This window comes from Octodon degus, unplaced genomic scaffold, assembly GCF_000260255.1.
Source record: "Octodon degus isolate 3935 unplaced genomic scaffold, OctDeg1.0 scaffold00090, whole genome shotgun sequence".
Taxonomy (NCBI): domain Eukaryota; kingdom Metazoa; phylum Chordata; class Mammalia; order Rodentia; family Octodontidae; genus Octodon; species Octodon degus.
The window spans coordinates 10,849,451-10,873,073 of NW_004524666.1; the positions used below are offsets into that span (position 1 = coordinate 10,849,451).

The following is a 23,623-nucleotide window of genomic DNA, read 5'->3' on the forward strand; positions in this document are numbered from 1 at the left end:
GGCCCACGCTGCGCCTGGGCTGGGACTGGTCCCGCCGGCGCAGGGTAGCAGGAAGCTCTCCACACACTCACCGGACCTGGGCTAGGACTGGGTCTGAAGCATGGATATTTTTAAACTTCCTGGTTCCCCAAGGCCAAATGAATTGCTTTCCGATAGCACTGTGTGCCTGTTAGTGATTGTGATATTGTCCAGTTTGGAGGCTCCTTACTCCTATTGCATGATGCTTTTTGGGCCCCTTCCTGTTCCTCATACCAACAAAATCTGGCTCTACTTTTAAAAATGGCTTTTTCTAGGTGGGCATGATGGCACATGGCTGTCATCCCAGCACTTGAGAGACTAAGACAGGATAATCGAGTTCAAGGCCAAGCTGGGCTACACAGTGAGTTCAAGGCAGCCTGGACTACATAGCAAGGCCCTATCTCAAAAACATTTTATCTGTCTTCCTGGTTACACTCTCTTCTTGCTATGTTAAAATAGAAACCTGGTTATGTGAACTGGATAGCTCCTCTATAGGGCATCTTTGTGAATCATTCTTAGAGCTTTTCAAAGTCCTAAAAGCTATCAGTGAAGACACAAAAATGAGATGGAGCAGTGGGGTAAGAGGCATGTGGCCTACAATTTTCTCCTTGGATCTTGAATGTTGTATTCAATGCATTGTATTATCCTGTGTAAAGCTATTTAAGCAGAACAGAGGCATAAATGATATTAGATTTTATTCTTACATATTATAAAACCCAAGTGGTTAAAGCTAACAATTCTCACATCAGGGGAAAGCAGCAAGATACTACAGGGCTATAAGTAACTACTGTACATGACAACTACTCTGAGAGGTACAGGGCCCTAGGATCTGAAAATCCAGAACAAAGTATGTTTGTTAACCAAGATTCTACAGTACATTCTTTAAAAGAATGAATGCAGATTTTTCTAGACTCTTTTTGTTGCCTGTTGTGACTTAAAGTTTCAACAAGAGAATTGCTGTATTAGACTATAGGAATGAAGTTTACCTCATTAAACTTTATGAAATCACAAGGTACGATGTAATTCTGTGGGTTTATAGAAATAATTTCATTTATAATAATTACACTGAAACATTTCATATTTTATTCAATTTTAATATGGTTTCCATTAACTCTTAAAACAAAATGATTTCCAGTTTAAAAAAACAATGCACTGACCACATAATTCTTTTTCATTTTATACAGTTATACAAATATTCTAAATACACATTTTGTGTTCAAGATGATGGCAAATAAGATTAACTGTACAGTACATAAAGAAAGAAAATATTTAGGCATATTTTAGAAGCAATAGAAATGTCTATACAAAACAAGCAAAAATGGAGTAAGTTTTTTAATTTTTAAAGTATTGCAACAGGCCCACAGGTTTGTAACAAAAATGTCTTTGCACAGTTCCTCACAATGCCCCATTAATAGCTAAAGCAGGACAGCATTTTTTAGAAAATAATGTTTCAAAATGCTACACATGGTACTACTGTTTGCACAGTTTGATCAAAATAACAAATCTACTTTGAGTCAAGCAAAACCTAGAAGGAATATACCAAACAACTTGAAAATCATTTGTATAAAATTCATTGCACATTATTTTACTTAGTTGTTTGAAAAGTAAAAAAGTGTATTTACAAAATATTTCGCAGTCAAAATTATAAAGTGAATGGATATCTCTAGGTAACACGTCTTGACAAAGTTCAAGGAAAACACACAAATGTTTTTTCTTTACGAGGTTTTCAGTGTTCCTTCCACAAGGAAGTTAACATGATCTACTCAAATGCATTTACAAGATGGTACACATACTGGAGCAAATCCAACACCTGTATTATAAAACAATGATCAAAAGGTGAAAGCATGAGAAATTTGTACATTATAAGAAGTGAGCTATTCAGAGATCAACAAGGATAACTTTTGATTCAGTCAGCATAAGTCTTCATAGTCTTCAGATAACAGACAGTGAACATTGTTGACTCAATGAAAGTTGAGACAGCACCATGCACAACAGTTTAGTGGTAAACAGTGAACAAAATAGCACCTGGAGATCTGTGATGCAATTTAAAACTGGTCTAGTAATTGCCGGAGATATGGTGCCTTGGATAAGTCTCTATTTACTCGGGAGAGTTTAAAAAGTACTGGACAGTTCAGAGAAACACATGGGATATGTCGGTCAAAGGAACCTGTACAGTTCTTGCATATCTGAAAGCAAACAAACATAAAAATATAGTAATTACTGGTAAATAAATGACATAAATAGTTATTTTTACCTGTTGGAAGTCCTATCCTTAGACATGCTAAAGGACGTTATTTCACAAAACAGTACAAAACCCTGTATGACTCATTCCTTTTCTGTGATCCACTTTCATTTACAGTAGAACCCATTACAGTTCATGTAGAAATATGATTTCAGCAAGAATGCTGACTATAGAGGTATCTGATACTTTCCTTTCTACAAAGAAAAACTTGACGAGAACTGTTATATGGTGAGAATGTGACAGAGTTGCTAGGGAATAGGTAGACTCAAAGATAGTCTTGTAAGGAAGGGAATTAAAGCATCTACTGCCCCATCTCTGGAGCAGGCATTCGTTGGGACTCCACAACATGGTCTTGACACAGTTCAAGGAAAACACACAAATGGTTTTTCTTTAAGAGGTTTTCAGTGTTCCTTTCATAGGAAAGTTAACATGATCTACTCAAATGCATTTACAAGATGGTACACATACTGGAGCAAATCCAACACCTTTATTACAGAAAAGGTAAAAAGGAAGTGTCTAGCAGGCTCCACAAGCCATGAACCCTATTTAGGAGAGTCTTGGGCAGTTTATATGCTGCATTACACCAGAGGAGTCCAGTCCATTTGAGGCACCTTCTACCTGGATTGCTCCAGCCATCTTGAGGCCATACTCAAATATTTCCAGACCTGAAAATAGCTGCATGTGCCCAAATGAACTAGACTTAATTTGTGGATGTGGCCCTGACATGACTGGGCTCCATGGCAACAGCCACATGACCTGTCCTTTCTCAGAGGCTAACAGGCCTGGAAACATCAGCAAATCTTGCTCCTAAGAGATACAGCCCTACAAATCCCTGGAGGCCATGCCACTGAGCTGATATTGATTACAGCTGAGGAAGATACAAAAGGCTATAGTACTATACTCATCCAGAACCAACCTACCCTACTTCCTAGGATACATCTCCAGAAGGTCTTTCAGTATAAAAAACATCATATAAATTGGATAGAACCAACTGTTTCACCAGTGGCACAGACACCAATGTAGAGACAAAAGAAACATGTGAAGGCAAGGTGGTATGATGCCTCAAAAAGAATACACAAATTCTCTAACTGACCCCAAAGAAAAGTAAATGTACAGAATGCCTGAAAACTCAAAATAATTTTAGGGAAACAAAAAGACATAAGAAAATGCAGACAAACAATTAAAAGCAATCCTATGTGACTTATAAAAAGTGACTAGGCAAAGAAATACTTGTATTATGAGTGCTGAAGAAAAGAGATGGGAAAAAAAAAACTTCCCACATCTAGGGATGGAGAACAATGACAACAACAAAAACTCCAATACACTAGATGATCCAAGAAACTCAAAGGTTCCCAAGCAGATTCAACTCAAAAAAAGGTCCTCTCCAAGGCAAGTCACATACACAAGAAAAATCTCCATGAGACTAAAAGCAAATTTCACAGCAGAAACTTCACAGGCCCAGAAAACAACAGGATATGTTCTGAATCCCCAAAGAAAAAACTTCATAAGAATATTATACCTAGCTAAACTGTCATGTAAAACTTGAAGGAATATGTCATCACTAGATTAGTCTCATAAGAAATGCCTAAGAAATTCTACTCTGGAATCAAAAAGAAAAATTAACTAGTAGGTCTTAAAGAAAAGAGGTAGAAGAAAATAAGTCTTTTTTTTTTTTTTCAGAATCAGGGATTACATACACTAATGACAAACTACAAAAAAAAAAAAAAAATCAAAAACAAAGGAAACAGAAAAATCCTAAGAATATATTTAACCAAGTAAAAGATCTCTAAAATGAAAATTATAAAATACTGAGGCAAAAAATTGGAGATGCTATACTACACAAAATGATCTACAGATTCAATGTATCCTCATAAAAATAAAAATAACATTCCTCAGGATGAATGTAATTATGTATGACAAACATGTACTTTACTAATAAAAAATTTTAAAAGCTGGAGATATCATAATAGTCAACTATAATCAAAGCTACATTAACCAAAGTAGCATGGTTTTGACATAAAAACTGTTATACAAACCAACAGGACAGAACAAAGAACCTAGAAATTAATCCATGTCTTTAAAGCTAAATGATTTTCAACAATGGAGCCAAGAACATACATAGCAGAATGGTGTTTTTAGTAAATAATGGTAGAAAAACTGGATGTTCCTATGAAGAATAACACCAGACTCATTTCTCACTGAATACAAAGTCACCTCAAAAGTATATGAGAGACCTAAATGTCAGACCTGAAACTATGAAACTTCTAGAAGAAAACATAAGAGAATCACTTCAAGACATCAGTGTGAGCCAAGATTTTCTTTTCTGGGTTGGGGATCATACCTCCAAAACAATAATAGACAAATGTGATTATATCATACTAAGATGGGGAAATATTACTAAACTATTCATGTAATATTCAGAATGCATACAGGACTCCAAAAATTTAACAGGAAACAAATGAACCAACCCTAAGTAACCTGATTTAAAGATAGGAAATAGACATTTTCTCAAATAAAGACAGAGTCAACAAGTATCTGAAAACAATGGTAAACAATACTAATCATCAGAGAAATACAAATCAAAACTGAAACAAGGGGCCAGGGATATAGCTCAGTGGCATAAGCACCTGCCTGGCAAGTGTAAGGTCCTGAGTTTGATTCCTGATACTGCAAAACAAAAACAAACACAAAAACAAAAAACCCACAATGAGATATTTTACCCCTATTACGATGAGTATTATAAAAAAGATAAAAATAACGAACTCTGTAGAGAATGCTGAAAAAAGGGAATTCTCATACATCATTACTGGGAAGGTAAATTAGTACAGCCATAATGGAAAACATTATGGAAGTTCCTCGAAACACTAGAAATAAAACTACTATATGGTCCAACAATTCCACTACTGGGTATGTATATAAATCAAGTTACTCATTTTCTCATTCAGAAGATAAAAATCACAATATGAAAAAAATCAAATTGTGAATTTGAAAGTAGCAGTGTAGACCAATTGTTCTAAGACCACTAACAATGAGTTTACAAATAAACCAATGCCAGAGCCCTACTCCATACCAATGAAATCACCATCTCTGGATGTGAAAGCCTAAGACTCCTTACTCTAAGGCTTTCAGATAGATGTGTAAGATGTGGAAAATAGTCATAAGGCAAGTTTTTACAAAGAGAAACATTACAATTTTATTAACATTTTTTTTTTTCTTTTGTATTTTAGGGAAGGGTCCACAGGGTGTTCAGGGTCTCACTACTAGATCAGATTTTGTAGTGATCTGCCTGTTTACAGCCTCCAAGAGCTGGGATTACAGGCGTGCCTCATCATGCCCAGTCTCAATTGCAGCCTCAGCAAGCCCTGGGGGCAGGGCTGGCAAGGCAGGCCCAGGAATCGAACCCTGGCTCCTGCTCCTGCTTGCAGGTGCTTTAATCCACTGAGCTATTCGGCTGGCCCTTCATTACAATTTTAGACAATGATCAGACTTTAAATGATTCCCATAGTTTCATGTCACAGAACAAAAGTTCTTAAGATTATGAAAAATGTCAAAAATTAAAAAGGCTACTAACGAGAATCCTGAGGGTCAAGAAAATACAGTGTATCCCAGTGATTAAGGGACATCTAAGCCAAATGTACAACGACCTGTACATAGTCCTGCTACTCAGGAGGCTGAAGGGAGGGGTATGGAATATGGTGGTATGCACGAGATGGGAGTGCATGGGAAGCCCGGGCAACACTACAGAGACCCCCTCTTAAAAGGAGGGCAGGGAAAACAAGGGAGACAGAATAAAGTAGCACCAACTACTCTAAATTGGTTTAAGAGATAAATAAGGTGTGACAAATTACTTGCCATATATTTGACAAAGAAGATTTAAACAGTGAATAAAAATAAATTATGAAACAGATTAACCCATTTTAATAGTTCAACTGTAGAGTCTTTTAGATTTTAAGAAGTTTTACCAGAAGGGCTAGGGAGATAGCATGGCAGCATAAGCTCCTGCCTGGCAAGCACAAGGTCTGAGTTCAATACCCCAGTACCACAAAAAAAGGGAACAAAGAAGTTTCACCAGTTTAGAAGCCTCAATTCACTTATCACACATGTTCTTTCTCATACTTTAATTCAGGAGTTGACTGTGTCTCCCTGAAATATCAGACTGCCTGAGAATCCAAGTCTCCTGAATAAGGTCATACCTTTAGAAGTTGCTCCTGTTTGCGCTCCAACTCCCGAATTTCTTGATTGAGGATGACTGTAACATGCTGAGGTTGACTCCGACATTTATTACAGATGCCATGCTGAGTGAGGTCATCACACACAGGACAATGTAGAGTAGTGAAATATTGAGAAATAGTACCTTTTCTTCCTTCAAGTTCACTTCGAGAGGAGCTGGTGGCTTTTTGGATCTGCAACATCAATTCAAAAGTCAGTCTGAGCCAGCTTAATAGCAGTCACAATTCTCATGCTAATGACAGGTTTACTCAGACATTTTACTCATTCATTTGCCATATGCTGAGTAGCTACTACATGTCAGACAGACACTTTTCTAGACACTAGGGATATAGACATTGGGAAGTAAAGTCATTGCTTTCATTGAATTTTTTTTCCCCTTGTGGTACAAAGGATTGAACACAGAGCACATTAGGCAAATGGTGGACTAATGAATGATATCCTCAACCTTCTAAAAAATTTTATTTTGAGACAGGTCTCAATAAGTTGACCACAGATGTCTCAAATCTACAATCCTCCTGCGTCCTTCCATCTGAGTAGCTGGGATCATATATGTCACACCTGCCTAACGTTACATCTTAAAATCATCAGATATATTGTTTTTTCTTTTGGTGAAGTGAAGAACGACCTCCTGTCTCACATTTTTGGTTGAGATACAGATGTTTAAGATTATACAGGATAAGGAGATCATAGAGGGCAATGGAAAAAAATATATTGAGAGTGAATACTGTTTTAAGATGGCACAATCTGGGCCATGGAAACAAAGTAGAAGATTAAAAACAACTTGTTAGGTGCAAAATCTGAGCAAAAGTGTACCCAAAATATTTCAAATTTTATTAGATATATACACTTAAGAACTATTCATTTGTTCAATCCCCGGTTCCGCAAAAAAAAAAAAAAAAAGAATTATTCATTTGATACTAATTTCAGAGAGCAGTCCTCTGATACTCTTTGGTGTCTTATAAATTACTTTGCATAAAAATTATTAGGTTACCCTCTCAGAATGCCATTTGCTTAATACTCTTGCTGGCAATAAAATGAAAAGAAAAATCTAAGCTTTCTGACTTAAGAGCCAGTTCACATCTTATTCTAGATGACAGCCAGCATACACTTTCTGAAGAGTATCTTTAGCCTCAGTTTCCTAGCTTATACTTTTCTTCCCTTTAAAAGTACTTACTGAGAAATTGGTATGACTTGCATATCAACTTTTCTTCAGCAGTCTCTCTGAATACCATCTGTTTGTCATAGTCTAAGATAACTGCAAATAAATGCACACATCTAAATCTGTCTCCAGTAGATAAAAATGACTACTAGAAAAATGCATGCCAGATTATTATGTATTCACATTGCACCACTTCAAGGTTCTAATGAATAAACTAAGAAAAAAGTGTAAGCAAAGCTCCTCATGCTAAGACGCCAAGTTGCATGTTAAGTGTAATGCCACCTTAGCATTACTTTCATCTGGCGTCTTCAGGACAATGTCTAAATACTATACCCTGTGCATTTCTTAAACATCCATTTTGAAGCTTTTGCTCTCCATTTCTTTCTGTCTTTTTTCTGCAAAGTAACACAAGCATTTTGATTTCCAAACAGTTTATAACAGAGCTCCTCAAACATACCACCAGTGTCTTTATTCTTTTTTTTTGGCTGGCTCAGGCTGCCTTAAGGGCGGGGTCTGGTGCAGCATGTGAAGCTGGGGATCAAACTGTAGTCCCTTGAGCCTGACTGACTTTGCCCAAGCAGGAGCTTTATCTTTTAAAAATCTTTTAAGCTTTTATATCCACAAATGTTTCAAGAACCTTGAGTTATATTACTGGATCACAAAGAAGCTTCAATGTGACATGAAGCCCCCAAATGTTTACATAATTCTAGGAGTATCAAAAGCAGGTTGCTCATCCTAGAAGAAGGTTGTAAGAGAAAAATAAAAGAAACAAAGGCAAATGAAACCATACCAACACAAATCAAAACAAATGAGTACTCCAAACTGAAACAAATACCTGAAAATTTTGTCTCCCTTTGAATCTCTTCTACACTATAAGTGTCACAAAATGATCCGCAGTAGGTACAAATGGCTACAAATTGTAAATAGCTACAATGGTGCTTGACTCACTCTAAATGGTACTGATGTTTACTCAGTGGCCACAAAAGACCTACAATAGACCTAAAGAGATTCCAAATGGTAAAGGTGATCAACATAAGGTAAGATTCAAATTAAGTAGTGAGTAGCTCTCTGGAGTGTATTTTCTAGCAGGAAACCAGGAGGAACACTCCACTCCCTGGTCCACAAACCACTTTTTTCCGTTCTCTTTTACAGCAGCTGATGACATGAATCCTAAAGTATTCAGTAGCTAAGGACATGAACAGTAAAGACTGCTGCTGGGGCTAGCTAAATAGCTCAGCGGATTAAAGCGCCTGCCTGCAAGCAGGGACAGTGGGCCAGGGTTAGATCCCCAGACCGGCCCTGCTGCACACCCCCCCCGCCCCCCCCCATCCCAAGGGGCATACTGAGACTGCAATTGAGACTGGGCATGGTGGTGCGCACCTGTAACCCCAGCTCTTGGGAGCCTGTAAACAGGCAGAACACTATGAGTCCAATCTAGCAGTGAGACCCTGAACACCCTGTAGACCTTTCCCTTAAAAAAAAAAAAAAATAAATAATAATAATAATAATGCTGGAAGCAAAAGGGGCTGCATCAGCTCCTGGAATGTCCCTGGAGTTCAGGTAACCACAAAGCAGTCAGTCCCCCTTCCCAAGTATCCTCCAGAATTCATGGCTCTTCGGAGCTGGAGACTTATGTCCTGTCATATTCTCCTGTCATTTCATGAGTACTGTCACTAGCCACTTACTCCACATGGTCAGTTAAGTATGTCAGCTTGCCACTGACCTACAGTAGAAGAAGGCCATATATTTGAATAAAAAAGGAAAAGGATTTATTTAAAGGTGATTCTGAGGGGAGGTGGTCTCAATTTCTTTACCATTTAATAAATGATTTAGTCTTTTTTTTTTTTTTACATAAATTAACCCATTTATTATAGACTAGGGATGTCTCAAATAGTAAGAGCTTCTATTGGTCTTTCAATTTCTTCAGTCCTGATGGCTGACTTGACTGTGACCGCAGAAGTCGTGTTGTAGGTCCAGGTGCCACCAGCCACGGTTTTCATGCAGGAACCACAGTGCCAGATCTCCACAGCCTGCCTTTTCATCTTGGTCTTAGCACAGAAGGAACAGGTGTACTCTTGGAGTGCTGGCTAATTTCAATCTTCTTCATCATATTGCTGAGGAAGGCACCATTGCGAGTCCTGTATTTACTGACAGTGCTGACCTTTGTGAACTTAGCCATGTTGATAAGAGAAGGCCCAAACCCAGAGAGCCTGAGTTATTTTGTGGCAAAATATTTATCATGTAAACTTTTGGGAATTCATTTTAATGTTTCTATATTTGGGTAACTTGATAGCTAAAGAAGGTATTTATAGAAAACTTAGATATTTCTTTCCTAGGAAACCAGGTTAAGGTTTCCTAGGTTAGGTTAAGAGAGGATTGATCCACTTTGCCTTTCTATATACATATAATCATTAGTTCTACTAAAAATTTTAAGTAGTTATAGCACAAGTACTCTTTAGTAAACTTACTCTTGGTAATTCATGATACCAGCTGAAGACATCAATACCAATCAGTGAGAAGATTCTTGCCAGGGGTGGAAGAATTTGCTTGGTGATATAGTAAATGGCATTCAGTCTAAGAGTTGGATCCTGCAGGAGTTCTGCTGGGCGCCTTACCAGCTGGATGAGTGGTACTCCAGGGGCCCCATAAATAATGACATATGGCACGCGCTCCCCAACTCGAGGTTCAGAGCGCCGGTCATAGGTAACCATTTTCCTATCAAAATCCGAACAAAGTACACACTTAAAAGACTATCACAGAAAGCATCTTTCCAGCACATTAAGTTAGAATTCGGTAATGAAGCCATGAGAAATCTGTAAGTAATGCTTTCAAATTAAGTTACTACTACTTTGAGAATTATGTACATTTATTTCAGTTAGTTGGCATCAAGTGGATATGCTGTAGCTTAAAATTTAACACTATATTATCAATGCTACCTGGAAAATAATCTAACAATGAAAGATAAAGAGAAAATTTAGCTAAATAATCTGATTCCAGAATAATACTATTGGGGATGGGGAGATGGCTCAGTAGAATAAGTGCTTGCCTGGCAAGCGTAAAGGCCTGAGTTCAATCCCCAGTTCTGCCAAAAAACCCCCACAAAAAACAAACAGAATAATACTATCTTATAAATGATAGACCTGCCGTTAGTTTCCTAAGGAAAGCCTGAGGAGTTCTTTATCAGAGTTTACAAAATAGAGGGGGTGTTAACTCATCTTAGTTAAATTTTCTATGGGAGTGTGGGAAAACAACTGTGTGTATCTTGGCTCATGGACTAGGTGTCTTTCCATTCATTCTCAGCCTCGCAGACACCAGGACTACAATGGCTAGGTACAAAGAGCTGGTCTGTGAGTATATTACCTTGTAAGTTCAAGGGCTGGCACACAACTACCAGGTTTGTAAGAAGAACTTCCTCTGTATTCCTTGGCAAAGATAAAATCTTGTATACTGGCCTTTCCTTCCAGAAGTTTCATACATTGTCGCTGAACATATTGTTTAATTAGACTTATATCTCTTGTTTCAAAGAGCAGCTTTAAAGAACGTTCAAGTATCTTAAAACAAAAAAGATATGCGTGTAAAGATAAAATATCACCAACCATGTTCCATCATTGGCTTCAACTTTACAGGACAAAAAGAAATTTAAATATTACCAAGCAGTCAAAAGCCAGCATTTTGGCCGTGGCTCATGCTAATCCCAGCACTAGACAGAACTTACCTTAGAAACAGCAGGACAAGAATCTCTTCTAACTGTTTCTATTCCTTTTGCATCAAATACTGGGTCCTTCTGATCCAAGGTTTCATACATGTAACCCACATACCTCTTTTTTGTTTGTAAAACACAGGGCAAATATACCTGTAATAGAATTAATAAAAAACCTCTAAATAAACATTTTTCTCCCACCAAAACTATTTTACTTTTGTTTTTCTGCCCTCTTTACTCAAATGTCATTTATAAGAAATTTATTAATGTGATTTAGGATGTAAAAAATCCATATAAAAACCTGGATATAAAAGCATATAAAATGACCTGTCCTTCCTTATCTTGGATTCCCGTTCTTGCACTACAGTTTTGCTCTCACCTCAACTGACACTTTCTTAAAAGTCAGCACTATTAAAAATACTTTATGCATACATATGGTACCAAATTAAAAAAGGTTATGAAAATATACAATGAGAGGTCCATTTTTCTCTGTTTTCTCTTCCCCGCCTCTTTCCTAATTATGGGTTTCCTGCAGAACCTTGCAGAGATATCCTATGCAAATACATATATTTAACATGTTCCTCTTATTCCTATAATGGTAGCTTACCATATATCCCATTTTGTACTTCACGTGTTTAAATCAGTAGTAATTAATAGTTTAAATACTTTGGAGAGCATTCCATCCTAGTGCATACTTTTCTAAAGTTATGTAGAAGTCCATCACTGGGGGTTAATAATAATTTATCCAACAAGTTACTAACTGTAAGTATTTAAGTTGTTCTCAATATTTGGCAATTATAAGTAGCTTTCCAGTAAATAACTCTGCATAAATTAATTTGAAAGATAAATTCCTTGAAGTCAAATTTCTGGATCAATGGAGCTTTTTTTTTTTTTTTTGGATACAGGATCTCACTTCACAGTTTAGGCCAGCCTTGTGCTCACTTTTGTAACCCCCAGGCTGGTCTCTCAGAGATCCTCCTGTCTCAACCTCTCCAGTGCTGGATTATAGGTGTGTGCTACCATGCCTGGGGTTCCCAGGCCAGGACACCTGGGGTCCTGGGGCCACAGATTGAACTCAGGACCTTGCACTTGCTGAGTAAGTGCTTATGACTCTGAGCTATCTCCCTAGCCTCATGCAATATTTTTTTTTATATTAGAATTTTGATCCTTTTCCTCCCTCCCGCCTTTTGCTTAAGAAAATATTTAACTGTTGAGCATTGTATCACATGTCTGTAATCCCAGCTACTGGAGAGGCCATGGCAGGATTGCAAGTTTGAGGACAGCTTGGACAATTTTGAAAGGACCTGTCTTAAAATTTAAAAAGGGCTTGGGAGCGGGGTGTGGTGGCACACATCTGTAATCCCAGCACTCAGAGGCTGAGGCAGGAGGATCATTGTAAATGCAAGGCCAGCCAGGGCTACAAAGTTAGCTAAAGGCCAGCCTGAACTGCATAGTGAGAACTCTCTAAAAAAGACAAAATAAATAAAATAAAAATGGCTAGGGATATAGATGCTTAATTTATTCTTTTTTTGTTTTGTTTTGTTTTGTTTTTTTGCAGTGCTGGGGCCTGAACCCAGAGCCACACTGCATAGAAAGGAGGGAGCTGTTGCTCTATGTCCTCTGGTTCTGCTTCAAAACTCGGGCTACCGATACCCTCGCCCTTCTAGGGAAGGTTTACTTTTCGTTTTTGGTGCCGAGGACTGAACCCAGGGCTTCCAGCTTGCTAGACAAGCATTCTACCGCTGAGCCAAATCCCCAGCCCCTAGATGCTTACTTTGTATTTAAAACCTTTTCCCAAATGAAATTATGGTTTAGGGTAAATTGTATCAATCATTTAAGGAAGAAATAATTTTATTTTCTGGCACTTTTTTAAAAAAAAGAAAACAAGACCAGTAATATAGCTCAGCAGCACAGTGCCTGCCCATTAAGTTCAAGGTCCTGAGTTTGATTACCAGTACCAAAAATAAATTTTTTTAAAAAGCAAGAAAATTAAAAACAGAAGAGGGCACTTTAATGAAGCAGTCTTTTCTTGTCTCCAAACCAGACAAATACAAGAAGACTGTAAATGATGAAGAGCTGCACTACAATCTAACAAATGTTTATATTTTCTTGGGAGAATTTTTGTAGCTCTATGTTTTTTTTTTTTCATGGAACCAGGGATTGAACTCAGGCCCTTGTGCTTGCCAGGGAAGCGTTTATTCTACTGAGCCGTCTTCCTGGCCCCATGCAGCTCTATGTTTGGGTATATGATCTGTTTCAAGTAAGCGTTTTATTTGGGAAGAGTTACTGGGAATTGAACTCAAGATCTTGTGCTTGCCTGGTAAGTGCTTGTGTCAAGGTAAATTTCTGTGTGTGATGTTATTCTCGAAGCAAATCATGTTTTTCACTTTACCAGATGGGCTGCATGACCACAGCATTTTATACATATGCCTGAAATACCACTCAGCATGACCGTTCTCTAACCCCCATCTCCCATGAGAATACTAACTTTCTAAAAAAGGAGGATATCATATCTGAGGTCTCTTCGCTGTTTTGGACTTCAGGACAGCTACAAGACAAAATTTGGGAGTCATTTTTCTTTTCTGTTTTTCTCCCTTTTTCTTGATGGTGATGAGGATGAACTCAAGGGGCTTCATGCATGTTAGGCAAGCGCTGTACCAGTAAGATGCACTCCTAGAGCTCCTTTCCCTTAACTCTTTTCACACTTGCTCTCCTGAATCAATCACTTCTAATACTTATCCATTCTTTTGCAGTTTCTCTTGAATAGTTCTTTATCTCAGATTTTTAAAAAAAATGTATTTAGTACAGGGTCTACCGGGTTTCACTATATAGACTGGGCTTGTAGCGATTCTCCCGTTTTCAGTCTCCCAAGCCCTAGGACTACAGGCATGCGCCACCACCCAGTCTTAATCCCAGCCTCAGTGTGCCCTGGAAATGGGGCCAGTACGGCATGCCGGGGATGGAACCCAGCTGCTAAACTCTGCCTAAGCAGTCGCTTCAGTCCTCTGAGCTATGTGGCCGGCCCTTGAATCGTCCTTTATTATCTCTATTCATCACCTTACTAGTTCAGGGTATGCAAGTTCCAAGAGGCACTGCAGTCTTGAGAGTCTCCTCTTTCCAGTTTACTTTATAACTGCCATAAAGCTGGCTATCCTCAAACAGCTCTGAACAAGTCACTCTCTTTGTTGAGAACTACTATGATTTAAATGTGCCCCTTGAGTCAGGGGTTGTCAATGTAATAATACTAAGAGGTGAGCACCTCAAGAGGTAATTAGATCCTGAGGCATCTTGTTCTTAAGACTGCATTAGGAACCATTACAAGAGAGCTTGACAGAAGGAGTTCATGTCTTTTTGGTCTTCTGCTTTTCTACCTCTGGAAGATACAGCTAAAGGTCTTCACCAAACACCTGATGCTGATGTCTTGATCTTGGACTCCCTAACCTCTACAACTGTGAGAAATTTTTTTCTCTATAACTTATCCAATCTGTGGTATTCTGTTCATAGCAGCATAAGCAGACTAAGACAATAAATTTTCCCAAATAAAATGTTAACTCTTTGCTTGAAATTCAAGACACACTAGCGGTTGTTTTCATTTTATTTTCCTGGCTTTATATTCTGCTACTCTGTATTCCTTTATTATAGTTTTCCAACTCCATATCTTTCCACATATTATTTTATCTTGCATAGGCCCACGCTTCCTATTTTATTCCCCCGAGTTCAGAGTACTGAACCCAGTGCTTTGTGCATGCTAGGCAAGTTTTACCACTAAGCTACACCCTTAACTCATTTTTAAACACATAATTCAATGTTCTCTTATCCATGAAGTCTTCCCATCAGGCGCTGGAGGGACAATTTCTCCTTTTCTTTGTATTTTGTATTGGTTGAGGAGACTACTCTCAAAAAGTTTTCTGTTAGCTAATAACAGATTACTTATACACATAGTTAATCTTTGCAGTTTACTTGCTCTTAGAGGGTAGAACTGTGAGTTATGTTACTTTGTATTGACAAATGAATACAAAGGCTCATTATCTTTCATACAAAAAGAACTGAATACGTATTTGATGTCTAAAAGGTAGTGAAAAGTCTTTCTGGTAGATGTACTTACGAAGAAACAGTATGTCTCATCCCACGGGGCCTTTTATATGTCTGACATTACCATTAATATATGGTGTCTATGTTCCTTTCTCTTAAGTAGATAAAGATTTGTGATACAGTGAGATTTTCAGACCAGTCATAAATAGAATAGCTTTTGTCTTTCTCTTTGGGATGTTCTCCCAGAGTGCAGCTAATATGCTATGAGGAAGAACAAGCAACCATGGCAGAAAGCACTGCGCAGTTTCAGCCCAAGTCCTTGTCAGCAGTTGGCCCCAACCACCACACATAAGCATAAGCAGGCATCAGATGATATCAGTCCTCAGCTTTGGACTAGTTATCGTAACAAGTGGATGGCTATGCCCAGCTTCTAAGTCTTCCCAGCTAAGAACTGGTCATTGTGAGACAAAGCCAAGGCACCCCTGCTGCACTTTTCTTCAATTCCTGTGCTGTAAAATATATGAACAGAATAAAATGCTGGTTGTTTTATGTTATGACATTTGGGATGACTTGTTTTTATAGTAATAGTAATTGAAACTATCTTTTTATTTCCTTGTAGGACATTACTAAAAATATCTGATGGGTACCAGGTTTGGAGGTGTATACCTATAATTCTGGCACTCAAAGGCTAGGGCAGGAGTATTTCTGTGAGTCCCTGACACTACACACACACACACACACACACACACACACCCCTCAAAAAAAAAGGGTGCTAAAATTTCTTTAATATTTAGCACATGTGTAGTCACACACTATTAATGCATCCCAAAGTATACTAAGTGATAAACTCTAGAATGTATGTGAATTTTATATATGGGTATTAGTATTTCTTTTACCTTTTCAAACTTCAATTTCACTGGCTTAGGATTGGTAGCAGTTACAGCTTCAGCAATTTCTTGACCAATTTTAAAAGACTGCTCCTTAGTGGCTCCTTTCAGTAGCACAAACATACTAAAAGGATTAAAAATACAATAGGCAATAAGAAAGTCATTACAGTGAAAATTTCATCAAGATTATCGTTCTTGGCTAATACTCTGTCTAAACCAAAGAAAGCCTTGTCTTCTCTTTACTCTTTCTTATTAAGCTGCTTCCTATGCAAGCTTTCATGTTTTATATCTTCCTTGTATGCTCTTGGTGTACCTTGATATAGATCTTTAAGATATCCAATATTTCTAATCTTCCTGGCTCAGACACTACAGTTACTAAGAAGGTCCTGGATCATCCCTAGACATATAATGTTTTACATAGCACACAGCCAGGTCTGTATGTGACTACAGAGAAACAGGCACATGCTTGTAACCCCAGTACCCTGCAAGGATGAGGCAGAAGAATCACACATTTGAGCCCATTCTGGGCAACTTAATGACGCAGTGAGATGTTGTCTTAAAAAGGGTTGGGAATGTAACTCAATATACAGGTCCTGTATTCAATTCCCAAGACTGTAAAAACAAACAAAACAAAGCACCAAAAAAGAAGTGGCAAACTTAACTCATATGGGAGGAAATTTCCTTTCAGAACTATTCAATTTAAAACATTCACCAAAGTAAAAAGCTCAATAAGGAACAAAGATGAAAATGGCCATCTAAAATGGACATCTAATATTCTTAACCATTTTCTAAACTCAAAACCCTATGTAATTTTAACAATACATGTATACTGTACGATACTGCAAAATCCAGCAATAGAGCGAAAAATCCGCAATAAATAATTTAGATTAGGGCTGGGGAGATAGGTTGGCAGTCTAAGCGCCTGCCTGGCAAGTGCAAGGACCCAGCTTCAATCCCTGGCTCTGCATGCTGTGCCAGCCCTGCGCTGTGCCATGCCAACTACTAAAACTGGGCGTGGTAGCGCACGCCTGTAATCCCATAAAAAATAAATAAAACAAACAAATGAATAAATAAATCTTTAAAAAATTCCTAAAAAAAATTTAGATAGTATTTTTTGAAAACCCATAAAATTGGGAGTCCACAAAAGTCAAAAAGTGAAATAGTAAGGGATTACTGTAATAGTGTATTGTGAACAGTTTTCCATGTCATTTAGTTCTTTTTGAAAGATACTATCAAACTGAATACCTTCAAGTTAGGCCATTCTCTGAAACCCTTGAGGCTGTTTGTAATTTTCTTTTTAGGTCTGATGCTCATTACACAACTAAAGCCTTATTTAAAAAACATTTTATTATGTTAAGACTTCCTTTTAAAAGATTGTTTTGGGGCTGGAGAGATGGCTCAGTGGAATAAGCGCTTCCTTGGCAAGCGCAAGGACCTGAGTTCAATCCCCGGTTCCGCCAAACAAACAAACAAAAAAAGTATTAAGAGATTGTTTTAACAGTAGGAAGAATGTATGCAATGTGTTAATTATTGAAACTTTCCTACCAATTTGGTTTGAAACTGTCTCATTGCTCTTTGTTTCTCAATAAAATTATGGGGAAAAAAAGGGGGGGGGGAGATTGTTTTAAAAAATCAACAACAAAATTCCCAGGAATTTGATATTTTGTCATAGCATCCCTAGGAAACTCACACAGCTATATAACCACCACAAGAATCAATATACAGAACATTTAATCACCCCTAAAATTTCCTTCTACTCCCTTTTTAGTTTTTACCCTACTCTTGGCTCCAGTATTAACATGACTCACTTTGCTATGCCCCACAATTCTTGAAATTGAAGGGAGCTAAAAGTCATTCACCATCTCCTATTAGATTTCCTTCATTTTGGTGAGCCCCAGAGAAGCTAAGTGACTTTTGGATGACTATGCATCAGCTAGGAGTGTAACTAGATAGGACATCCAGATCATCTCTCTTAGTTGAGACTCTTTTTCACCCTATCAAGTATTACCTATTATCTCCCATTCAGTTTTCTCAACATTTTATCACCATTACGCTCTTAAGGAAAAAAATTAAGAGAAAGAAAACTATTAAGAAAAAAATTAAAAAGCAATTTTAATTCCATGAACAATGGCTTGCAGAAGTATAAGTAACCTTTGGAATCAAATGGAGAATTGTATTTGCCTAAGTACTTTTCTTAGAAGAAAGGCCACAGATTTGGGTGCCTAGTAAAAAAGTTAATCGTTCATAGCACTGACAACTGTCTTTCAAAAATGATTCAGTTAATGATATACATTTAAATTCAGTGAGCTTCAGCTATCAGAGACATCATTCATATTAGGTGTAGTTTCTTTAAATAGACTAGAATCCTGTGAATGGTTTGTTTACTTGTCCATGAACTGCCTGGAGAAATGCCATGGGAATCTTCCATTTGTGGCTTTATTCTGTCTCAAGACCATAGCTGATAAGTCAGAACTTGCATTAATCTGACACAAGATCATAAAGACTAAAAAGTACTGCAATAGAACTTCATTTTTAGGATGGATTAACCTTAAGCTATTTCAAACACTGAGTGAAGATCTGAAGAGATGAAAACAATTATAAAACCCCAAATCCATTACCTGTCCGTATCTCCATATACAACCCTAGCACCCCATTTCTTGGTATCATTCACTAGTTTAATTGCTCGTTCCAAAGTCTCTCTGGCTTTGTGAACAATACTATCACCAACCTGTGGGTACAAACACAAATGAAACAATTTCTTAATGTACTTCACTTTAAATCAATAGACTAACATTTAGTACTTTTGGTTTCTAGAAATGAAATAATGTAAAAAGGAAAACAAAATAGCCATCAATCTTATTCTTTCTGTAAGTATTCAAGAAAGTGAGATTAAAAGCATCAATATATACATACTGATATATTAAAAGAATCAATCTATCTTGACTTTTAGTGTTTCAGTAAGTACAATGGACTGCATGCTTTAAGCTATCTTCGATTCTTGTTTGTATTTTTAGGGCAGGGTTTACAGGGTGTTCAGGGTCACACTACTAGATTGGACTCATAGTGATCCACCTGTCTAAAGCCTCACAAGAGCAGGGATTATAGGCACATACCACCACATCCAGTCTCAATTGCCCTCTCAGTGCGCCCTAGGGCATGGGCAGGGCCAGCAGGGCAGACCTGGTGATCGAAACTCAGCCCCAGCATCTGCTTGCAGGTACTTTAATCCTCTGAGCTATTTGGCTGGCCCTACCTTTGATTCTTGAAAGAATAAACTATGTTTACTCAAAAAATTTCTTATGTGGCTTTATAAGCAGTTAGATAAGAAGTCACTGTTTTGCGTGTCCAAATATGTGTATCAATCTCAAAATTGTTATTTTCAAGTGTTGATGATAATGTCTTTTAATGTAGCACTTAAATCTCTGTGACTGGTTATACATACTTAAAAAAATATTAAGTACAAGGAAAAATGTATGTAACTGTATGATATTAAATATATTACAAGTATTCAGTTTAAATCAAGTGGTGCATACACAGCATGTCCAACAAGGGTTCTTTCACTGGTAATTAGTGAGTGGCACAAAATGACACAACAAAAAGATATGAGATCATGACTTTCAAAAAACATGCTAATCACTTATAGTTAAGTAAATTAAAACTGTACAACATTGTTGTTCATTTACTGAACTCATGAAAGCTGAATGTTGGGAACACTACTGTTCAACATAAATGAAACATTCCTTTGCAATTTTTAAAATAAAAATTATGTTTTTATCTTTGTGTTAAAAAGCAAAGAAGTGTAATGATGTTTCTTCCTTTTTTATTGTAAAACTTGAGTTACTTCAACTAATGTAGGATTGCCTAGTCAGTAAAAAGTCATGAAAATTTATATTTTGATGTTTAAAAGTTTCATTATATTTTTATGGAATAATGATATACACAAAACTTCTGCTTTTCTCTCACTGAATTACTGCAAATTTGTGCTCTGATCTTCACCTGGCATGAGAAGATCATTTACAAGTTGACACTGTTCTTTTCTCAATCACTAGTAAAATAGTACTGTTACACTCTTACATTCATGTTAAATAAAAACCTGAAGAATTTGTTATTCTGTGAAAAGTGTCTTTCAATTGTTACTAGTCACTGCAACCGAAAAATTTTGACTTAATTTACTAGTAAACTAGGAAATATGGAATGACTTCTATTTGTTCTGACATTTGAACAAGCTAAGCTAACTACAATCAAATCCCTACATATACATTAAAAAGAATTCAGTATCAAAGTTGTTGTAAATAGCAGTATAAAACTGACAATGAAATTTAAAGCTAATAGATGGATTTAGATCATGCAGAAATATGTGTATACTAATAAAATTGATCCTAAATCATGCCAATGAAACCCTTTAAGTTTCAAAACAAGATGAAGTATCTAACAAACAGGCATTCACTAAATACGGCTTTAGGAATTTCTGAAGAAAACTGCAGCTGTGTCACTTACCTCAATGCATGGCATTCTCCCAGAAAAATTCGCAGCTGTATAGCCAAATGTGACATTTGCTATCAGCTTTAGTCCTAGCTGTCGTGCATTAAGCATTCGTGACAGGGCCTTATCTTGCTTGTAAGCCTTCATTGATTGTTTCACCATGAGTCTAGTTTTCAAAATTTCTTCAAGCATTCTTGGTAGCACACCCTTTCTTACTGAAGGCTATCATAAAGGAAAAGAAAATGTGTAAAATCTTTCAGGCAATATTTAGATAAGCAAGAAGAAAACTATAATAATGAACAACTGCAAAGAATTAGAACATGCTAAAATTGACTCACTAGTGGATGTCAATACAAAAACATAATTTTTTCTTTTGAAGATTTTTCTCCTAAAATGTTCCTGTAATGTTTATAAATCTAAAATAGCAGTTCTTTGCAAGCTCAGAGACCTCCAGGGAGGAGGATTTCAATTAAGGTGTAAGTGACCACATAGGTTCAAAGGGAATGTTGAAATTTTTGAAACCCCCATCATTCCAGAATATTAATGGGACTTGTGTCACTCATAACCAACCTCAGTTTTCAAAGATCTCATCCTAGTGACCCCACACAGTAATCTGCATGGAACTCCATTTATCTACCTTGGAAGAATGATGAGCTGGGTTGACTCTGCTGACATTCAAACCTGTAGTTCCAAGGACTCTAGGTATTTCAAATCTGATGCTTAGATCACTAAGCCATCCCCTCCGGCCTATATTTATTAGCAATCTGGAAGAGGGGATGAATAATGAGGTGATAAAATTTGTTGTTGCCAAAAAAAAAGTCATTTGTATTAATCAAGGCTAGGGAGAATTTATGAGAACTCCAGTAGGAATAAAAACCACAAAACAGTATTAACTTTGATGATTCACAGACACGTGCAAAATAATGTATGTTGAATGTAGCAATTAAAACTACAGGCATAAGATAATCACATTCTTGAATATTAAAAATCTCATTTTCACTAATCTTTACACATTGGTCAAAATGTAGATGTAAGTATTAAAACTGTGGCTCAAGGGGGAGGGGAATGTTAATATAAGTAGCTATGTATTTGACAATGAGAACATAGTCTGACCGCTAATCTATTTGGTGTACCTTTTGAAGTACCTACCATGTTTTAAGATGTAATGGAAAAAGAACAGGGATCAAATATGTAGAAATGTATGTGATGTAAAAACTGATTTTTACATGGGGAGACATTTAATAAAAAATCTAGTTCCATGTCTACAAGTAGGTCTTGTCTATGTCTATACCTATTCAGATTCTTGAAATACTACTATACCTTAGGAATTTCCCTAAAAAGGGAATATACTATGAATGCTAATGAAAAACCTCCTTATATCTAAATTGCTAATTGCTGTCTACCTGTTACTGGTAGAAAAATGATGCATCTGATAAGTACACCAGAATGAATTTGAGGGCTAGTTGGGTCCACTCCACTGTCAACCACCCAATCTCACTGCGGAGGAAATAAAAAGAATGAAGGTGCTGTGTGATAGGCCGTACAATCTCCTAGATCTCTGTCTTTATTATTTTTGAAGGCTCAGATCCACCACCCTCAGGGGAAATAAGGGAGAGAGAAAAGGAACTGTATTATTAGTTTGGGTATCTTCTTACAATTGCAAGCAATAAACATTTTAGAGTACCACTATGTCAAAGATGGGGTCATTTAATTTAAAATAATATAGGATAACAATTAGTACCCATTAAAGTGATATAGATTTTTGTAGTAACATTTTTTGATCATCAAATTGTTAATTAAGACTGGCATAGTCTAATACTGGGCAGATATCATACATGTACGTTTCTTTCATTATTCCATTAAATAAAATTTAACAACTTGAAGATTTTAAACCTAAATTCAAGAAAAGCACATGACTAGATTTTTTTCTGAAGTGATTTCTTGTAACACTCTTTATCTTTGTGAGATAAAATATTTCACGCAAGCTTAGGTGTTTTTGTTTTGGAGTAAATGCTAACAACATCTAAACCATTATTATCTCTCCAAAAGTTAAGCCATAGTTGGTTCCTTTCATTTAAAACAGAGTATTACCTTGACAAAAGCTATTCCATTGGGGGATACTGTGATGTCATGCCTAATTTGGTAAAGTAAATCTGGAGGAACTCTTAGAGAAGTACAGCCAAATTTGAATTCCTCATACCTATAAAGAAAGAAAACATTAAATATTTTCTCAAATTACAGGCAAAGCGTTTAGGCAATTTTAGGAATCTAATTCCAACAGAAATTCATTTTTAATCATTCATTTTCAATCATGAATTCATATACTCAGCAATACATTTACTTGCCTCATTAAAAAAAAGCAGTTAAATAGCATAATTTATTAGAAGAAACATTTCTTCAATAGCAATATCCTAAAATTTATGGACAAATTTATACTGAAACACCAAATTCCAACTCTATATATGATTACTTTACATTAAGTTTCTCAAAGAAAAATTCAAATTAATAGAATAGCTTTCTAAACACCTTTCTTAAGAGGAAAAGATAGGATTAGGATTATTGATATAATTTCCACAAATATTTTCTATGAAAAAATGAATATACCATGGACCAAACCATAATATCTGGTCTCAAATACTCAAATAATACAAATATTCAAATATTACAAATACTACATTGTGTTCCTTTTATCATTATTATTATATTTTCATTTTATGTATTTGGTACAGGGTCTTAGTATGCAGCTCAGACTCATAGTGATCATCTTCCTTTTCAGCCTCCCCAGCACTGGGATTATAGGAGTGAACTACTACTCCTGGACTCGGTCACTGTTCAGCATGCCCTTGGGGTGGGGGCGGGGGCAGCACAGCATG

General features: G+C 36.7%; 1 protein-coding gene across 4 annotated transcripts in view; it reads right to left on the minus strand.

Annotated features, from left to right (window-relative positions):
• Nucleotides 1-1,155: 1,155 nt before the first annotated feature.
• Nucleotides 1,156-23,623, minus strand: part of Rev3l (REV3 like, DNA directed polymerase zeta catalytic subunit) — a 183,028-nt gene continuing 160,560 nt past the window's right edge. For 3 of the 4 annotated variants that reach the window (XM_004637502.3, XM_023722299.1, XM_023722300.1), the window contains exons 24-32: nt 22,842-22,950; nt 20,766-20,972; nt 18,887-18,996; nt 16,278-16,392; nt 11,365-11,502; nt 11,010-11,200; nt 10,118-10,364; nt 6,454-6,663; nt 1,156-2,204 (exon numbers count right to left, since the gene is read on the minus strand). In XM_004637502.3, the coding sequence (XP_004637559.1) occupies nt 2,064-2,204; nt 6,454-6,663; nt 10,118-10,364; nt 11,010-11,200; nt 11,365-11,502; nt 16,278-16,392; nt 18,887-18,996; nt 20,766-20,972; nt 22,842-22,950 (1,468 nt within the window). In that variant the 3' untranslated portion in view covers nt 1,156-2,063. Of the gene's footprint in view, nt 2,205-6,453; nt 6,664-10,117; nt 10,365-11,009; nt 11,201-11,364; nt 11,503-16,277; nt 16,393-18,886; nt 18,997-20,765; nt 20,973-21,393; nt 21,515-22,841; nt 22,951-23,623 lie in introns of those variants that run through there. The other variant, XM_023722301.1, reaches the window with a different exon arrangement.